The 20,215-nt window shown below is 39.5% G+C and overlaps 2 protein-coding genes across 2 annotated transcripts in view; both read left to right on the forward strand.

Annotated features, from left to right (window-relative positions):
• RRH (retinal pigment epithelium-derived rhodopsin homolog) lies at window positions 1-16,765 on the forward strand. Its single transcript, XM_068681965.1, has 7 exons — window positions 1-4,942; window positions 9,402-9,592; window positions 10,763-10,862; window positions 10,978-11,131; window positions 11,538-11,706; window positions 13,911-14,089; window positions 14,875-16,765. Exons 1-7 carry the CDS (start codon window positions 4,837-4,839, stop codon window positions 14,978-14,980), a joined length of 1,005 nt encoding a protein of 334 aa, XP_068538066.1. The 5' UTR covers window positions 1-4,836; the 3' UTR covers window positions 14,981-16,765.
• The window catches only part of LRIT3 (leucine rich repeat, Ig-like and transmembrane domains 3), an 11,823-nt gene continuing 8,344 nt past the window's right edge, over window positions 16,737-20,215 (forward strand). Inside the window, exons 1-2 of the mRNA XM_068681967.1 lie at window positions 16,737-16,894; window positions 18,117-18,595. Of these exons, the coding sequence (XP_068538068.1) occupies window positions 16,779-16,894; window positions 18,117-18,595 (595 nt within the window). The 5' untranslated portion in view covers window positions 16,737-16,778. The remainder of the gene's footprint in view (window positions 16,895-18,116; window positions 18,596-20,215) is intronic.

The raw sequence follows: 20,215 nt of genomic DNA on the forward strand, positions 1-20,215 counted from the left end.
GGCTGCACAAGCCTTCAGTACAGATTCGGTCTTTTTAATCGGATGTATTGTGGGGGTGTCAAAAAGCTAATAACTGTCTCTTAGAGCATGGAGAAGCACCTTGTGTTTCTCTATCCTTAACTTTGGAAATTGAATATGAATAGGGAAGTAGAATCTTCCTCCCTGGATTTCATTTGGTGTGGGGAGTGTTGGCAGACCCTCATAGCAAGTATTTTTGAAAAGATGTCTGTAGAATAATCTAGGTGAAAAATATTTTGAGCACCATGCACAGGGTGGAAAGGAGTACATTTTGAAATTGATCGTGCTGTTACACTTCCTAATAATGAACACAGTTGCAGGAAAATGAGTTCTAACAGCCTTTGTCAGTGCCAGAACTGGGCAAGACTCCTAGTTTTGAACCATCTTTGAAACAAAACTTGAAACAAGCTAGGAAGAAAGCTTCAAGGATTCAGTTACGCAGTCTGAACGCATGGTATGTAGGATAACAGATAAAAATGCTTTTCAGTAAAAGCAAAAATACATTGAAACTTCTTCTAGGTCTGCTTTTATAAGAAGAATTGGAGTCTACTATTCAACCACAGCACAATTGGGAAGTAATAACAACAAAATAGTCGGTATCCCTTACTACACACCTAAATTTAATTGGGTCAATTAAATACAGACTTTTAAAGGCATTTAGACTGCTGTTACTATGTGTTGCCAGGCCTAAGCAACTTAGGGCTCTGACTTGAGGCATGGTACAATTAGAATTGCCCTTTATCCAGACAAAATCTTGCAGCTATTGGAAGCTCTCTCTGGGATACGACGTTGCAACTCAACAATACTGATCAATGATACTGTCTGCTCTCAGCCAGATGCTGCTGTCACCTTCCAGTTGCATTGATGTGGCAGCTGGGGAAGTGCCAGTACTGCAGCACAGGGCACGAAGCACATGCTTCAACTCACAGCAGGTGGAGCAGTGAGTCGTGCTCAAGTCTGAAGCCGTATTGCAAAGCAAAAGAAGACTTTCATGTCAGAGGGTAAAGAGCAATGTTAGCCATAGTAGTTCCAGAGGAAAGATCAGGCTCTGATTGCAGGGAAGTGGATTACCTGCCTTACACCTGTAGGCAAGGTTGGATGGGATAAACACACATCCAGAGAGAATTCGTAATCTTAAATCTTTGTGGAGGTTTTAGGACATTCAAATGCTGACGGAAGAATATCCTTAGCAATTGGGTGTGAAATGAGCTGCCGGATGAGGAAGCAGTGTTTGGATTCCTATGTTGATTTCTGCTGTGTGTCGTACCTGTCTTTTTTACAAGGTGCTGGGTAAGGATGTAGTTAGTCTGGCAGGGCCCATCCAGTCCCAAGTCTGCCCTGCCACCTTTGTGCTATGGCACCTGATCCCACCTACCCACCTAACCTGAGCAGTTGCTAATTGTACTAGAAAAAAAAAAAAGATTACTGTCTGAAAAAATGTCATTTCTTGTCTGCAACGTGATGCTGAAATGAACTAAAATACAGGGTCCATGATTTTATATGACTCCTTTCCCCCTCTCCTGAGCCTTTTGTTCCAGTCCTGTCTGTGGTTCTGTCGCTGTGCTCCTGATCCCAGTGTGCAAAGTGTTTGGGTTTTAAATTTGTGCAAGTCACACTGCAGTCTGAAAGTGGGTGCGGGGAGGGGTGGCTTAATGGTGCTGAAGGCTTTCGATGACAGTTTGGTGCCCCTTAGATTTCTCCTCACCAGCAGCATCCTTGGGGGCAAATATTTGGGCCACCTGAAGAGCCTCCTGAGCGCCCCTTGCTCTGTCAGCGAGGTAGGAGCTGCAGAATTCCTCTGAAGCTTAGGAGCAGCTTCAGCACGCCCCGAAAGCTTGGCTTCCCCGTCCAGGACCCTCGCAGTAGCAGTGTCCCCTACCTGTGTCCTTGCGTCCTCGTCAGTGCCTGCACGTGCTCACTGCTGGCTGGGGCAGCGCATCCAATAACCAAGCCCTGCTCTTCGAACGAGGTCACAAGTGAGCGTATTGGTCACTGCAGCATTTGACCCAGGCAGAAGGTTTAACTTTCAGCTGACTGGCAGCTGCTGAATCACTGCGATCAGATTGCTTAAGGTATCTTGAACCTGTTGGCTGTGCCGCACTCGACTTCTGGTTTTCTATACGTATAATTTTAACGTGGGATCTAAATTTTTGCTAAACAGAATAACACACAAAGTGTATAGAAAAGCCTCCTAGCTATTGAGACTGAGCGTCTCTAAAAGTCATATCTGGAGGGATGTTTCTCTCCTTGTCTCTTCTGTAGTTGCTGTGGAAGGATTGTTTGATAGAGCTCACACATTTATGTTACTTTGACAGAAATTTGACAAAGTGCAGAAGATAACTGGGATGTTTTAACCTTGGGCTGCAGCACCGGCTGCTGTAGAACAGAACGATTCCCTCTAGTACTCACAAGAAGCCGTGGACATCTTCCTGAAGCAGTACTTGACAGTCACTTTTACAGTGGTGCAGAGTTACTTTCAGTAGTGCCAAGTATTGTCTTGGCAAGAAAAGGTGTACTGGAAAATGGATGGTTAATGGATCAAGCATGACAAGTAAAAAGGTTTTTGGAGTCCCTTATTTTTTTCAGGGTGTTTTGTTCAGCCAGCTAAAAGTCTTTTGCTTACAGACTCAAACTTTTCTAATCAGCAGTTTAAATCTAGGGACTTTGTGTGGGAAGTAAAAATATAATTTATTACATTGTTTGCCTTCAGTTTTGAACCATTTAAATGTTTATAGAAGTAAGATTAAAGGGAAGCACTGCCTTATACAGCCCTCTAGTGTTGATACACCTAATAAACATGAGATAATTTCTTTTTAATGCAAACAGAAAATTTCTCTACTCTTACTACCTGTGGATTGAAATATGTTTTTGAATACTTAATATGTAACCGAAATGTTTGCAACTTGCTAAGCCCTGTAATGAGTCTTGCATTGCCCCGTATCTATACAGGTGTCTACAAATTGAAGAATTGACTCAAACAGAAATTGCATTTTGTTCCTACTGACCTTGGCCAAGTAGAACGGAAAAACTCTATCGTTTGAGGTTATTTGTATATTTTAATAGTGAATTCCTCTATATTTTGGCTTTGTTTTATAAACTGTTACTTTTAGGTCATGTCTTTAATTTTGACCTTTTTCCTCTCAGTTCCTGTTACGTTCATATCAGCCAAATTTAAGCAGAGATGGAAACAGGATGGACTGCACATATTAGAAACTCTGATTTTAACCAACAGGTGTGTATAAAATCTGCATGGTCTCATTAACTCCGCTACCCGAGTCCGGAATCCGATCTGAATACGAACAGAGATGCTTTGCTTTTTGAGGCAGTCAGCATTGCAAGCTCCAAGTTCTGTGGAAGTTTTGAGCTTAGAGATGCTTTTGTAAACCTTGCCAAAGTTTCAGGGGAGGAGAGTGAAGGTATAAAATTTTCATTATGCTTTTATCTTTCATGGCAGGACAATGGGGCGCTGGGGAAGTAGCTTTGTTGCTGAACAGGTCTTTTCCCCTTTCGATCCGCTCCCACCCTGATCATGCCTAGTTCGTTTCTGGCAGGAAAAATAGTGTATCGATACGATTACCCTGGGAAATAAGAGTGCATGAAGGTAGATCTGTGCCATTAACGCCTTCGCTGGTAGAACTGTGACTTGTGATCTTCTGTAGCAATGACAACAAATTGTCACGACTGCCCAACTTTTAGATCAACATTTACTTACCTTTGGATTGAAGTAGCCGAAAGACAGAGGATGTCTGCTTTGGAAAGCTGAGGAGTGGGAGGGAAAGCTTTAGGGGTGTTTCACAGGTTAGAGATGAGTAGCACTGGTTGGTTGTCCTTGTGACTTTTATCCCCACTACAAGAACAGAACTGTAAAGAGGGGAGCTGGAGGTAAACAGCTTTGATTGCTGAGACTGATGCTGCATATAAGCTCTGGGCAAGGGTTTGTTGCAGCTAATATTTACACAGGGTTTTGCACAAGGCCTTGAGCATCTCGCTGGTGTGCTGGTACCTCATCACCGAAGAGAAGAAAACAATCTCCCACTGCTCAACCTTTTGGAAAATGTCTAATTATTTTCTGCTTCGGAAAACTTGCCCAAGCCTACCTGTGTGTGTCTGGGAGAGGAAGTGTCTTCAGGGTTGTAAGGCACGTTCAACACCTGTTCTCTGCAGACCTGGCTGCTTGAAAAATATAAAAATTGAATTTTCTGAAGGTCATGCTTTGCTTTAGGAAATACTGGGCTGTTCTTGGGGGTGTTGTCAGTCTGAGTGTTTAAATCAAACCAAGAGTCCTGAAGAGGAGAAAGTCTGTCTTTATGTATTTGAAGGGATGGACTTCAGAATAAACACACCACGCTTTTTAAAGAAATCACCATTTGTGCTTTTCTGCTGTGTGCTCTCTGGTGACTGGAAGTATTTCCGAGCCGGGCTGATGACCAACTGACCCAAGTCAATTTTTACTGAGGTCTCTGAAGCATTGCACAAGAGGTTTGAAGCAAAAAGTCTGGGGGCATGTGACACTTAATCTCTTTAGCAGTAAGAATAAAGTTTAAGTATCCTGTTGGAAATGTACGCAGTTCTGTGCTGTTCTTTGTTTTAATTAACGAGCTTTTCTCCTGCATAGATTGGGAGCGTAAACTTCTTTGCACTTTAGTCCAATTAAATCGTTCTTGGAGGCTGTCAGTGGTGGGGCAGCTCTCCCCCGCCTCTTTTTTTAATTGTTCAGTGAGTCTGTTGGATAAGGAAAGAATTTGCCTGACAGGGCTTTGTAGCGTTTCCTCGTTTCCTCATCTTGATGAGACAGACGACAAGTCTCTTTACTCCAAAATGCATTGGAATGATTCATCCGGTTCCTCACAAAGTGACAATGAAGCTCATTCAGCCTTTACACAGACTGAGCACAACATAGTTGCAGCTTACTTAATAACAGCAGGTATGGGCACTGGCAAATAACTTTATTTTTTTTTAAATAGAACTAGATTTGAATGCTCATTCTGTGTAGTAGCAGCGATGGTATGTCATTTTTATGTTACACACCTTATGGATAGCTTTTATCCATAGTTTTCTGACAATAATCGGGCTGAACAAAGTGTGCAGAAACATAAGTTTTCTGGTCTGTGTTTGAAGGCAGCGTTGTGTGTTGAAAAATACATTTTGTTGATATGTAATTATAGAAGAGTGAGAATTAACTTCTGCCAGCTTGCAAAAGAGATAAAAATAGGACATAGCTGTCACATCTTGCATTTTTCTGTGATGTGCTTGAAGCTATCTTGAGATTTCTCTTGGGCCACATGTTCACGGTCATATACGTGTAGTCTGAGCATGTGAGGGGTGTCTCTTGGGGGGATGTGAGGGGAAGGGTTGGAATGTGACTGGGAGGGAGGGAGCTGGTCATTAATCAGGGAAGAGCAGACTCCACCTGCAGCTGTATTTTTCATTGATGACACGTTGGAAAAAGCACACTGGAAGGCTTGACATTTTGTGTTGTCTATGACTGCAATGGCCTCTGGCTAAACTTGAATGATTATGGATTTTTTTTTGAAAACATTGTTATAGCTGCAACTGTTTCAGTGATGTATTTTTGAACCCTTGACTGCTGTAGCAAAGAAATATCATCCTGACCAAATGCTGAAACCTACAGTGTTTTTGAAAACAGGCCTTCTGTATTTTTATTATGTAAAATTAAATTTATAAATGCTTTAATTATAGACTGTATTGCATCGTACATTTTCTACATTTTAATTGCCTTTTGAATTCCTTTAAAATATTAATGTACTTGGGGTTTATATGAAATAGTGTTGATGCTGGTCACATTTTATTTAGCATATCTGTTCGAAGTGGGAAGTATCAAATCCCTGGTCTTATAAAGAGAATGTTTTTGAATGCAAAGGCAGTAGGTATTTTCAGATTTTTATACAAATTGGTAGAGTAGTTACACAGCTCACTAGACCTGTTGAGAAGCCGTGGAGATGGACGGTGGTGAAGTATTGGAAGACTCGATACGCTCTGCAGTGCTACCATACTATTTGCAGGTAACTGGCTCTGTTAGCTGCTGCAGATACGTAGGATACTTGGTTATATTTTAATTACGATGGATTACACTGTATGTAACGAGGTGGTCTTTTCAGGTAGATTGACCATCTGGTGTTAACGATAAAAGCTATTGCACTGTTAGCAGTGGGGTTAGCAGTTATGGAAATTAAATGTCTTTAAAAAGTAAACAAAAAAAAAAAAAACAACAAACCACCTTGGGCTTATTTCATATTATAATTGGGGAATCTAATAAGTCTTTTGGCTGTGACTTGACCTTTGCTTTCTTTGTGAGGAATGTTTTTGACAGTAAGGTCTATAGCATCTTTGAAAGTCTGATTGTTTGCTTTTCAAATGCGTTACCGTGGCAAATCTCACATCTGGAAAATGTGTTAATAAGGAGGTGTCCAAGAAAAAAGAATGAAGGACAGGTACAGTGTTGCTTTTTAAAAGGCTTGAACACTTCTTTCTTTGATAAATAATTGCTTTGTTTTCTGGGAAAGAAGTCATTGCTAGGTACTGCAGTCTGCGGTGGTCAGCATACTAATTTTAGTGACAACAGCAGGAATCAGGAAGAAGCCGTATGGTTATCCTCCACCTTGTAATGGTGAAGTGCTCTGGTATAATTTCTAAATGCTAACTGGAAAAATAAATTCCACGATATATGTGGACCTAACAAGGCCAAGTGCCGGGTCCTGCACCTGGGGCAGCATGCAGTCTACCTTTAGTTTTCGTTGCTTCACTGGGAAGAGGAACAATTAGAAAATTTTCTGTTCCTGATCAAGTCATATACGAGGTTTTTATCTGCATATTGAAAAAATCACAAGATTTAATGGGAAAAATATGGGAATAGTTGTCTAGCCCTAAGATATTTCACAGGCCAAATGGCAGCATCTGCATGCTGCTTCTGAACCCAATGAGTTTGTCCTGGCTGACAATATCAGGTTACTAAAAGTCTTGGGCTCGCTCTGTGCTCTCTGCCCTCTAAGAAATGAGCTCTCGTTAACTGCTGCCTGGAGAAACTTGGTTCTTCTATTTGACCTCTTTCTCAGAGGGGAAAAAAGCCAGCTGTTGCATATACATGTGTTTTCTTGCTTTGTTCGAGATTGAATCTGTCTTTTTTCTAGATTTTTTTCCTTGTCTTTTTCTTCTGAAGATTATGCTCTGAAGCACTAAATGTGTCTAGCAGGATCCTTCCTTCACCTCAAGTCTATGAGTTTACAGTTCTGTTGTATCCCTGATTTCATTCTTGGGAGCTGTAAAATCTGTTAAAGCATGTCTTGGAAGAAGCCTGTACTGTTTTGTAAACTTGTGAGTCGTGTTCTTCCTATCTCCCAGGAGACAACACTACCTGACAACAGAGAACTGGCAGAGCTGGCATTGGAGGTGCTGCTTGATTCACATCTGGTCCCTAGCTTCCTGCTTTTGTTCATTTTAGGGACTGATGGCATCACAGTGTTCCTGAAATGTGCGAAATACAATAGGTGGTGGCGTCTGTGTGGCTATGCACCTCCAGCATCACCTGTAATGTTAGTTTTATGTAGGCAGGGGACTTCTACCTGAGAAAAGACATGCTTGGGTTTTTTAAAAAAAGAGAATGGAAAAGAGAAATAGCTGCGAATTAATTATCATTTTTCCACTTTTAATTTTAAAATCAAATCAACTGAATCTCTTAAATGAGCTTCTTTTAAGAATGAGCTTCTTTTAAGGGTGGGCAACAACTGAAAGAAGATGGGTGTGCTCTTCAGAGATGGAGAGGAGGTGAGGGTGTGAAACTCTTACCCTGTGCCTGTCACGGGACCTGTGAGAGCAGTGCAGACCTTATTTCGCTCCTGAGGGCAAAGGTTGGGTTTCACTCTGCCAGGTAGCCTGCTGGTTTGATTTCACCGAGCCCGATTGTGTGTACTTCTCTATGTCTGCTAGGCTGTACAGCTGTGGGATTAAGGATGAAAAGTTAAAATCCTGTGTAGAGCCAGATGCTGTGATTTTGTTTCCTTGCACTACATCCAGGGTGACAGCTATTCACTCAAGCTCCTGTCAGAATTACTCCTCCAGTTCTGTAAAGCTGAAAAGTACAGCGTTTTGCTTCAGGGGTGAAATGTTTTAACAAAACAAAAAAAAATAATAATTCTGAGGGGCATTTCCATGGATACTGTGTTGTTTGACTTTTACCAACGTAACATTCTTCTCTGCACTTGTAATGTAAGGTGCTCAAGTTATACAAGTGTTTGTAAGTTTAGTATTTGGTTCAGTGATATTGTGACTGCTGTATGAGACAAGGAAATCTATGAGCAACTTACAAATTCCTGTTACTATTTACTTTTTTTTTTTTTTTTTTTTTTTTTAATGGCCATGTTTTCTTGAACATTCTGGAATTCTGCTTTTCTGAGAATAAGGTTTATGAGTCTTTGGTGAGGTGCAAAATGGTATTTGTAACCTTATTGGCTCTTGTTATTAATGATGGGCTGGTACAAGTCTACAGGATAGTTGTTTGCTCTGAATGTTTCTGAGTCTAAAGAGAATGAAATCAGAACAAAAAAAACACCCAATTTTGTGGGATTGCCATGTAAACTTATTTCAAGGGCCAAGCAGTAGGATTTGGCTTGAATAGGGAGGAAGAGACAGAGAAAAGAAGAATGTGGGGTTCTTAATATGGGTCACTAGGATTAGAAAAAGCTTGGAGGAGGGTGTAGATGCTAGCTTTAGTACTGTATTTCTTTATTACTATTCTTAGGCAACGCAAGAAATTGCCAGTAGACAAACAGTCTTTGGGCACAGTCCAACTGTGCTCAGTGCCACCTGTGTTGCACCTTTCTGAAGAATTTAGTTGTAAAAGCACTTACATTGGGGTACGGGGAATGCTTATTTTTAACTTTCTGGGGCGCATGGAGCTTGGGTTCTGGAGCCCTAGTTCTACAAAGAAAGCAGAGGCCAAACGTGTGCCAGAAAGGAAAGAAACAAGGTAACAAGACCAAGCCCTGCCATAAAGGTTTGCAATTACAGGGAATAGTGAGGCAGGAGGGTGTTCAGGAGCTGGGCTTGTGCCATGGTTGTGATGCAGCCCTAGAGGTTGGAGCTGGTCGGGTGAAGAAAACAGCTCTGCAGGCCCAGCTAGGCCACTGCGGCAGGCCGCAAGGACCATCCACATTGCGTGATGAGGCTTAAAAAATGTGTGGCTTGCAAGTTACCTAATAAGAAAAGCTTTTCTCTCTTTCAGGTATCTTTCTGCTTTGCAAAACTGTGCCTGACTGAATATAAAACTTGTTGAGTACTTAAATATTGCAATAGGCTGCCTTTTCTTTTGTAAGTGCATTGCTGGCTTGCCTTCATCTTTTGTAAAGTTTCTCTTTCTGTTTCTACAGGAGTGATAAGCATTTTCAGTAACATTGTTGTGCTAGGGATCTTTGTTAAGTACAAAGAACTTCGGACAGCAACCAACGCAATTATTATCAACTTGGCTTTTACTGACATTGGCGTCAGTGGCATTGGCTACCCCATGTCAGCTGCCTCAGATCTTCATGGAAGCTGGAAATTTGGACATACTGGATGCCAGGTATTTTAATTCAGGCAGGGAGAAAGTTTTGAGCACTTTAACACAAACTGAGATATGAATAATATCTCTACTTGATAGTAGTTCCTTTAAGAGGTGGAGATGCAAAATTTGACTCTCGACCTGCAGCTAATGTTATGTGAAATGAACAATTTCTGCATGTTGGATCCGGTTTTAATTCCATTCCAAAATTATAATTTCAAGCCTGAAAACTTTGATGCATAACCTTACATTTATCATCCAGAGATATTTTAAAATAGCTTTAAAAAAATCTTAGGACATGAAGTCCTGAAATGAAGAAGGTTGTAGTTTGACTCATTTGACTGAGCTGGTTGTTAAAAGACTTCAGATATGGCTGCTGTTTTGGTGGTGAGCATGACAGACCTTAATGGGTTTTGCTTAACAAACATATCTTCATCAGGATGGGACTAAGGATTTCCCAGGTGTAGGCCTGCAAGGCTATTAAAGGGCTCCATTAAAGATCTGGCTTAGCTTTAATAGCTATCTATTTTTTAAAAGTTCAGACTAACTGACAAATTGTGCTTCTCTAGCAGAGAGTGCCATTTGCTTACCGTGTATTGTGATTTAAGCCTACTTTTAAACAGGCTGTTGGGCTTAAGTGCTCAGAAAAATGAGTAGTAATATGAAGTAGGTATATGCTGAAAATGTTATTTGAAAAAAAATATTAACAGCACTATATATTTTTGGCCTGCGTATAATAGGTATTTATAGCAATCTGACATCACCTGCCTGGGTATCCAATTATTTCAAGCTCAAAATTATTTAACATTCTTTAACAAAAAGCCTTACTTTTAATATCCTTGGATCAAGACTCACAGTGGGTTGAAGTTGATGTGAAATCTCACTTCCAAAGCTTTGGGAGTTCTTGAGGTCATATGAAGCACAACCCATGTCAATGTAAACCAGATGAAACCTTCTTTAGGAATTCTGATGAGCAAATAGGAAGGTTGCTTATGAAACATTTAGTTTTAAATGAGCTACCTCTACGTTGCCTGCATTGAATTAGTTCATTCTGTACTCTTGTTTACAGAAGAGAACGCTGTCTGAATATAATGTATCATAATACTTTAGATTCAGTTCAGAAATTTATGTTTGTACCTTTGAAAGATTTCTCAGAAAGGATATGTTGCTAATTTATTTTTTAAATTTCAGATCTATGCTGCCTTAAATATCTTTTTTGGGATGGCGAGTATTGGTTTGCTCACTGTTGTTGCAGTTGACCGTTACCTGACAATCTGCAGGCCTGATATAGGTACTGTATTTTTAGTCAAAAATCACTCACTCGCAGGCTTCTATGAACTAAGACTCAAACTGTATTGTTTTATTGTGCGTGACAACAGTTTGTGATTGTATGTGTTCCTTTGCAGGAAGAAGAATGACTACCCGTACCTATGCTACCCTGATCCTTGCTGCTTGGATAAATGCCGTCTTTTGGGCTTCCATGCCCACTGTAGGCTGGGCTGGCTATGCTCCAGATCCAACTGGAGCAACATGCACAGTCAATTGGAGGAAAAATGATGCGTAAGGTTCCTTCTCACCCTTTCTTTTAAATTCCTTCTTATTGAGGGTTCAGACTGTTTAATTTACTACTGTATTAAAAAACAAACAAATAAACTAAAACACACACACACACAAAAAAAACCTTCTTGCTGAAGTATGAATCTAATTTATAAAAGTAATTTAAAAGCAATGGAAATAATCTAGAGCAACTCCAGAAAATAAGTTAAAATAAGAAAATGCGCCATGCTTGAAAACTGCAAGACTTGTAGCTGCTAATAAAAAAAAAAAAAAAAGCTAAAGAAATTTTTCTTAATTCTGTAAAAGCTTATTTTGAACTTCATAATGAAATCAAAATATCATATTCTTCAGTAACCTTTCACGGATGGATATTTGCAAGTTACTGTGTTTTGTTTTTCTGTCTTATCAGGTCCTTTGTTTCCTACACAATGAGTGTAATTGCTGTTAATTTTGTTGTACCCTTAACAGTCATGTTTTACTGTTATTACAATGTTTCCCGGACAATGAAAAAATACACCAGCACTAACTGCCTGGAGAGCATCAACACGGATTGGTCTGACCAAGTAGATGTAACAAAGGTATGGTAAAAGAGGGCATGTTTCATTTTAAGCATGTTTTTTTTTTGCCCCAGAGTTCTGAGGGCGAAGGAACACTGCAGCCTCTTAAGCATTTCTGTTTCCTACATTCTCTCTTTTCCTTCTTTCTTACCAAATATTAACTGAAATTTAGCCTTGGTGAAAACTCCTGGTTTGACTTACAACACTAGATTCCTTACTCTTGGTGTAATGCTCTTCCTGGACAAAAATAGCTACTTCGAAGGCTGGGAGCCATGTGAATTTGCCCTGCTGCTGTCCTCTGTCACTGCAGAAAATTGTACCTCAGAGATGTCCTAGGAGGATTCTCTAAGATAGTTTTACTCTTTTTGACTGCGCAGTCTTTAGGCTCTCTGCCAGGTTCACAGGTGTAACTGGTCAGAAATGGATTGGTCAATGCTGATTTACACTTATGGCCTACAAATGAAAGCACATTTCTAAGCTCCCAAGCTGTGCAATTCCCCTTGTTCTTTTCAGTCTGTTGAGCTTATCTCTTTCTTAGGTAAAGAGTAGCAAATGTGAATTATGGCATAGAATGATACATCCTGCCTGGAAAGTTAACATTCTTTTAACATTTAAGAGTCCTTGAGAAATCTTTAAGTGCACTGGCTCCTTTGGTTTTGTGTAAATATACGGTTTATGGTTGGAGACAAGAAAAAAAAGAATAAAAAAAAAAAGCCAGAAATTAGGAGTAGACTGAAAAGAATGTCCTTAATGTTAAAAACTTAACATTCCTTGGAAAATGTTCTCATTGATAAATTATGGAAAAAAAAAAAAGACAAGTAGTACTTATGAACATCTCACATTTCTGAAGAAGTTTCAAAATGCTTTAAACTGAGGATTCAGTTATAAGTTTACACTGACATTTGTGAAGAAGATGCATTTTTCATGCTTTACCATTGACCATGAGTTACATTTAAAAAAAAATAAAATAATAAAATAAAAAGACTGAAGCTTTGGAGTTCAGCATTATCCTTCTTTGGAACTGGATTGCTTATTTTTTCACAATTTGGCATCTTTTAAGCTTTCTGTGCACCAGACTCTTCTAAATGAAAGTGTTCTTTCATGTGAGAATCACTATTCTTTTGTAATTATCTGTAGATATTGTGTTTGTGTTTAAACAGGAATCTTCTGTGGAGAGAGTCACAGCTTACTTGTTGGTGATACTCTAGAACAGCTTGCACAAAATAGTTGTTTATTTCTTGTTTCTCATTTTCTCCCTCACTGATGGACAGAATATGGGTGTAGGTAAACAAAGCTAGGGCATCCTGTGCATACAAAGAGTCCTGCTGTTTTGTTTGGTTTCCTGGTGATTTGTTTTGTCATCTTGATTAATTTGTGATTTCCATTCCAGTTTTTGTTACTGGTTTATGTCCCTGACAAAAGCCAGAGAATCAAGTGTTCCAGTTGATTCCACTCTTGTCCACTTGTGCTCTCCAGAATGAGCAAAATGTTGTATTCTGACCTCTTTTTCTTGATGTGTGTCTCAGGTCTGTTTTGAAGGGGAATCTATCATTCTGGCAGAGCCTTTTATCTTCAGGAAACAGCTTGTGATGCTCTCTCTAGCAAGGTTAGAAAGTAAATTTCAGGTTACCTACACCTGAACAGAAGACAGAGGTAGTGGCTGGAAAGTGGTTAAATGAGGGCAATTTATGCAAAAGTTGGTATCTTCGATGACTTAGATAATCTTGATTACTTGATCATTTTTAAACGTGGCATTTTATTTTCATAGATACCTACCCTCTGGTGGATATTGGGGTGCACCTCTTTCCAGATATATATGAGAATGAAAGCAAGGGTACGGTTACTGTACCATGCATTTTGGAGTAGAGGATTTGCTGGTATCATGCAGTGCATTGCCACCTCTGAAGTTGCGGCCGTAATTCATGTGTGAAGCCTTCTGCGTCCCTTTAATTTTTTTGATGGATGAATTTACATAATCATTAATGCTAACAATGAAGGAAAATTGTATGTAACAAAGCAACAGTGTGGCAAAATACAGCATAATGTGCACTTAAATCCCCAAAGTGAGATTTTATTATAATATATCAAAATTTGTCAGATGTGCTTATTTACGTGTCATTATTTCGTTCTGGATAGCTGCATTTTCACACAGGTGCATATACTTTTGTAGTTAGGTTGTAAGGTCTTAATATTCAGGTTATGTGTGTATTCCTCTTGTTTTACAGATGTCTGTTGTGATGATTGTAATGTTCTTGGTGGCATGGTCTCCCTATTCCATTGTGTGTTTATGGTCTTCTTTTGGAGACCCAAAGAAAATTTCTCCTGCAATGGCCATCATAGCTCCTCTATTTGCAAAATCTTCCACATTCTACAATCCATGCATTTATGTCATTGCAAACAAAAAGTAAGTGATCCTAAGTTAATAATGGTCTATTTCATGATTTTAGCATACCATGTAGCCATAGAAAGATCATCTGTAAAATACAACAGATTGGTGAAGAGGTGAAAGGGTAAGCTGCTGTTGATTTACCAAAGATGACCTTTTGTATGGGAAAGTCTAAAAAGAAATTGTTTGGATCAGCATCAGAAGATAATAATTGATACAGATTTTTGAGAACGCATCATTGAAGATTTTGTACAGTCATTTTGACCACAACTCCTTGTGGTTTCTCAGAGGGACTCATTGTGGAAGTTGGGTTCATCAGCAGTTAGACTAGTTAGTTTAAGGACTAAGGTCAAAAATTGTAACATCTCAGTGATGTACAACTTCTAAGGAGTTCCTTTCTTGGTTTGGGATGTGCCACATGGTGATTGATTAGGATGGATTGACACTTTCCATTAAAGTGAGTAAGTTAAGCCTATTCTGCTCTTCTGAGCGAGTATATCAAATGCTCTAACTAAGCCATTGCACCCAAGTGGGAACTGGGTTTTGCAAGAAGGCGTCCTTCCTTTCTGTACTACCAGCCTACAAGCAGAGCTCGTGATCTCTTTCTAGGTTATCTGGTCTGATCCTGCTGAACAAAAGAAATTACATCATCTTTTTTCCTCAATTTGTAAGTTTGCCTTAGTTGTAGCTGTACCCAGTCCTGGGATAAGCAAAAGCTACTTAAGGCCATCTTATCCACTTTTTATTTGTGCTTGTTTCTCCAGCTAATGACCTTTCTGATTTCCCTTTCTTGTCCTTTTCAGGTTTCGGAGGGCAATCCTGGCAATGGTGCGGTGTCAAACAAGACAAGAGATAACTATAAACAATGCTTTGCCCATGAGTGTATCACAAAGTGCACTGACATCGTAAAACTCATTTCATTTGTCTGCATAGATTATGTGGAATTGAGTCAAATCTGGGTTATAATTAATATTCTGGAACATCCATTTGTGTCTTTCATCCATTGGTTTTCTGTTAATCAAATTTTAAAGTGTTTTTTAGATAGGTTAAAAATAATAATAATTGAAAAGAACAAAACAAAGCACTAAGACTTCAGTTATCAAGAATTAGGCTTATTTTTTGCCCAAACAAAAAAGGCCAGTGAAGTGTTCAGTGTGACTCTTACAGGGTTGGACAAGGTGACATTGGGCAGAGAGAAACTGAAGCAGGAATTGCTTAGGTTCAGTAGCATAGATTTTGCACCTTGAGTTCCTGTTGTAAATGACTTTCTCTCAGCTTCCCTTGAAAGTTTCCAGATTTGAATTGCTGTGGATTCTCCATATTTGTATTTATTTCTATACCAAGTATCTGTATTGACAAGCATTGCAAAGTTTTGTTTCTGTGAACATGTTAAGTTTATCAGAATATCTAGCTAAACCTGATGCCAGCTTTCAGGATTTTGAAAGAGTTTAATGACATTTCATGTATTTTTGAAGTTTTATCTCAGAGCATCAAATCAATTTGTGGGAATTGAAAACAGAAAATGAATTTGTAGTGCTTGTGACTGCATAGCAAATCCTGAAAATGAGACAAGATGCACCCTTAAGCTTGACGCTCAGATGGCACATAAAACTGAGTAAATCTGTATGGTGATTTCTAAAATTTCTAAGTCAATCTCATGATTGTATAAGTCTGTTGTATATTTTTCAAAAAAAATAACTTGCACAGTGAGAGCAATGAATTTATTCAGGATGACTGTGTATAGAGTTATTTATGGATGGGTATTACATGCATTCTTGATGATTCTCAGGTTTTGAGAATAAATATCTTAATGGCCAATCCGAAGTCTGTGATCCTTCAGAAAAGTCTCAGCCACTCTGACTTTATGCAGCTAGAATTAGTTTCCCAGGTTCTTGTTCTTCTAAGAGCTATAGTGTCTGTCTGATGAAGTGCCACGTTAAGTGATACAGACATTTTGGAAAACTAAATATTCAATTAATTAATTTGTATCAAATATAGAAAAACAAAATCCAATGACATTTTTTTTGAGGTCTCCAAAAATGGTGGGAAAATGAAATTTTTTAGAAAGTGTATTTTAAACCTGACCACATGAGGTTTAACTTCACAGGACTTTTGAGTACAATTTGCACTAACAGGTGATTCATTTTTATCACTTTATTTTGATATTATCATATATGCATACACTTAAGTGTGGCTTTGAAGTGTGTAACCATTATTTAAAATATATGTGTGTTGTTGTGAAAACCCATCTCTACAAGATTTTTGGGAAGTTCTACAATCTAAGCTTCCTTTTAATTTGTACTTTTTAGTATCAAAATAAATGTCATGCAATATCCTCTTGCTGTACTAGCTTTCTTCCTGGAACCTTGTGGCACCTGTATGGACAATAACTCCTCCAGAAGGAGCAAAGGAGTATTTTACGTAGTAACCCTGCAACCACAACTGCATATTAAAATAGCCTTGAAACATGTCACGTATAATCTGAAACGGAGTGCCTTCTTCTGACATGGTAACCAACAAGCAGGTTCAACTGATCCCTTTCAGGATACGTTTGAAGGTTAAGCAACTTCAGATCTCAGCTAATCTGATGTAATCTGCTGTTACTAAATGGACGTCTACATTCACATTCCTAGCACACTGCACATGAGTGCATAGGAATAAAGTTTTCAAATTTTTTTTTGTGTGTCAGTTCTGCTGGGAGGAAGCCATGTATCTGTTTTTTTACTTACACCTCCTAATGAGCTTTCTTGAAGAAGTGTGTGGTTTTTGTCCTTCACAATGCACTTGCATTTACCATGGCAGAAGTGATGGCACTGGAACAAGGTATGCATTTTATTATCTGTTATACAAGGCAAATGGACTGAGGACACTGGAAATAACATTCTCTTGTACACTGCAAGTTACAGATTAGCACGGTTACTTAGAAATAATGGCATAATTTACTTTAGTCTTACATGGCTAGCAGTGTTCCTGAATAGGAACAGATGGTCATTATGCTTTGTTTTAATGGCTTTGTTCTTAAGAGCTAGCTACTCTAAATCTTCAGGTTTTGCACAAGGCAATTTTTATTTTTTTTTCTGCTCCTTGATTTTCCTACTCCTTAATGTCCTTTCTATTTCTGCAAAACTGTTTGTCTACTGTAAAGTGATTCTGGTTTAAATAACTACAGTAGATTCTTCTTTTCTTAATCTGCAGGAAAATCATACAACTGGGTAATGAAGAATTAGGTTAATTTTCATGTAGTTTTCATGTAGTCATGTCAATTTTGTGAGATACTGTTCCACCTATTTATTGTCACAACATATCTAGTATAAAGCTGCAGGAGAAGAAAGTAAAATAGAAGAAGAATATAGAGGAAAAGGTGGAGAAAATTAAAGATAGGTTTCTCAACAGGACAAGAATCTTTAAACTAATTGTGTGCACACAACATACCCAAGAGGAAGGGAAACATCCTGACTCTTGAAGATGCTGAGAAATCTCATTTCACTGAAATCATGGGAACAGAACATCCTTAGAAACTCTGAAAAGCAGGTTGTTGCTATTAAGACACCAGAAATACAGGTAGAAATCTCTTATTTAGAGAAATATGCTAATATTCTCAGTTTTTGGTCTATTCTGAAAGGTAAAGGAAGGTACGCAAAGACTTTGAGTGTTCACCATGTGGAAAAATTAGTATCGAATAATCTTAATTTTAGTAAAATATGTCAAGTAGCTCCCACTTGAGGCACATACATGTATTATTCCTTATATAATTTCTTTTACTTTTCAGTTGCCAGTGAAATGATGGAAGATGGTGCTTATGCGGTTTAGAATAAGACAAATCTTGATTTCATATAGAAGTATCATTGCTATTTACACTCATTTTTCTCTTTAGAAAATCCACATTTGTCATCTTAAATTTTAAATGCGGACTGTTCTTCATTAGGCACTTCTTAGTCTGCCGGTAGTGTTGCAGAAATTAATAGCACTTGCATTTAAATCAGAAATAAGTTTTGTGGTAAAGAAATGCAGAACCCTCTTTCTTATTTTTGTTGTACGATGCTAGGTCTGTGCTCTGCAATGACCCTGACATGTTTGAGATCCCCGTGAATGTTCCTGTGGACACCGTAAAACTTCGAATAGAAAAGACTGTCATACGAAGGATCCCGACCGAAGCCTTTTACTACCTAGTAGATCTCAAGTACCTGTGGGTAACTTACAACTGCGTGGCCAACATCGATATCAGCAGCTTCTACAACTTGAAGCAGCTGCACGAGCTACGGCTGGACGGTAATCTGCTCTCGACTTTCCCCTGGGAATCTCTGGCAGAGATGCCCAACCTGCGGACTCTTGACTTGCACAACAACAAATTGACCAGCATCCCGGCCGATGCTGGCAGGTACCTGAGGAACCTCACCTACCTGGACATATCCAGCAACAGGCTGACCACCTTGCCGTCAGACCTGATGGACGTTTGGCCTCCCTTCTCAGAAGCTGTCCCCCGCAAGAGCACGGATATTCTGCAGACCCAGAGGGTCATTTTGGGTATGGTAAAGAGCCTCTCTCGTTCCTTCTTAACGTGCTCCTAAATGTTATGCAGCAAGGGGACCCACCTGGGATTCAGGAGGGTTTTAATCCAGGTCATCCTTCTGGTTTGCTCTGCAATTAGTTTATTTTCTGCTGGTGACAGAAAATTTTAAAACCAATTTTAAAACACTTGCAGCTGTTTTTTCCAGTGGCTCACAAGCCAAATGAGTAGCTAGAGTCAATGTATATATGAAATTCTGTCCTGAAATACAGTGCTGCAGAGAGTGGTGGTTTGAGAGAGGGCAGCTCTGCTCTTTCCATGACTCGTGTTGGCTTTGCATTGCTTGCTCTAAAGCTGGCTGATTATCCTCAAGTTTTGCCAGTTTATGTTGTGAATACAAGAGGAAAAACAGGACTCTAATGCATTCAACTTCACAGTACTTTCTGTAGTATTTAAGGTGAGGGTTTAAGAATAGCTTGGCCAGACTGTCATGGTTCATGATTTTATTCCATCTCTAATTTCTAGTAGACCATCATGTCAGTTCTTTTCAGTTCTTTTTTTTTTTTTTTTTAAAAAAAAAAAAAGGCTGTAAGTCCAACTCGATGTCCCTGTCCCCACACTGAAGGCTAAAGGAGGCAATAGCTTTGGAGCTGACTGTGCTGGATCTAATCCTCCTGATGATCTATATCCTCATGTGGGAATCCCAGAGGTTATTCAGCTGCCTTTTCTTACGTAGCCCTTGCTGCTGCTACTACTAAATAAATAAATATATAAAAAAATAAAAACCAACCAACCAAAAAATATATATATAAACAAACAAACAATAAACCACACGCTCTCCTCCCCTTGCCTGCCTGTCCTCCCACTCTGCCCACACATCTGCAGGCTCTGTTTGTGCACACACTTTGCCAGCTCCCTTTAGTCCTGGCAACCCCTCTGGTACAAGCACTGCCTTTTCCAGAGACTTAGGGTGCAACCTTTGGATCATTTTCCTTTATGAACTGCAATTGGGCACAGCTCCGCAGAGAGGAGTGCGTGCCGGGCACAAACTGAGCCTTGCTTCTCCTTTTTTAATATTACACTCAGAGGGAGGCTCTGTGCAGTCATTATAGATTTGGATCTGAGACTATGGTTTGGTGGTATTTCCATTGTCTGTGTGCTGAGTCAGTCTACCTTAGGCAAGCTGTGGATAACTTGCTGAATTGTCACTTGTTGATGCTATATAGCCTTCATATTCCTGCTTCTCAGGGCAGACATGCAGAGCTTGCTGTGTAAGAAACTCTGTAGTGAATAAAAAAAAAAGAGAACAACTGGAGCAAGGTGTGACATGGCTTCCTCTCCGACACCCCTCACACCTCTGCAGGACTGCTGGAGGCTGAGGGTGGAGGGTCATACCCCACAGATGCTCCTTCCCCCCTCTGAAGTGGAGGCAAGGATCACAAGCACGCAATTAGGAGGGATTTCAAAAAGGCCTCTGTCCTGCTGGGGTGCAGATCCAGGTGAGCTGAGCTCTTGCTAACCTTTGGCCAAGACAGTGCTGTTCTCCAAGCCTGCCGGCAGACCACTCCAGAGCCTTCTCTGGTAACCTCATCCAGTGCTTATCTAGCAGCACAGTGAGAAAGTTTCTCTTAATATCC

Source organism: Anas acuta, chromosome 4 (genome assembly GCF_963932015.1).
Source record: "Anas acuta chromosome 4, bAnaAcu1.1, whole genome shotgun sequence".
Classification (NCBI taxonomy): domain Eukaryota; kingdom Metazoa; phylum Chordata; class Aves; order Anseriformes; family Anatidae; genus Anas; species Anas acuta.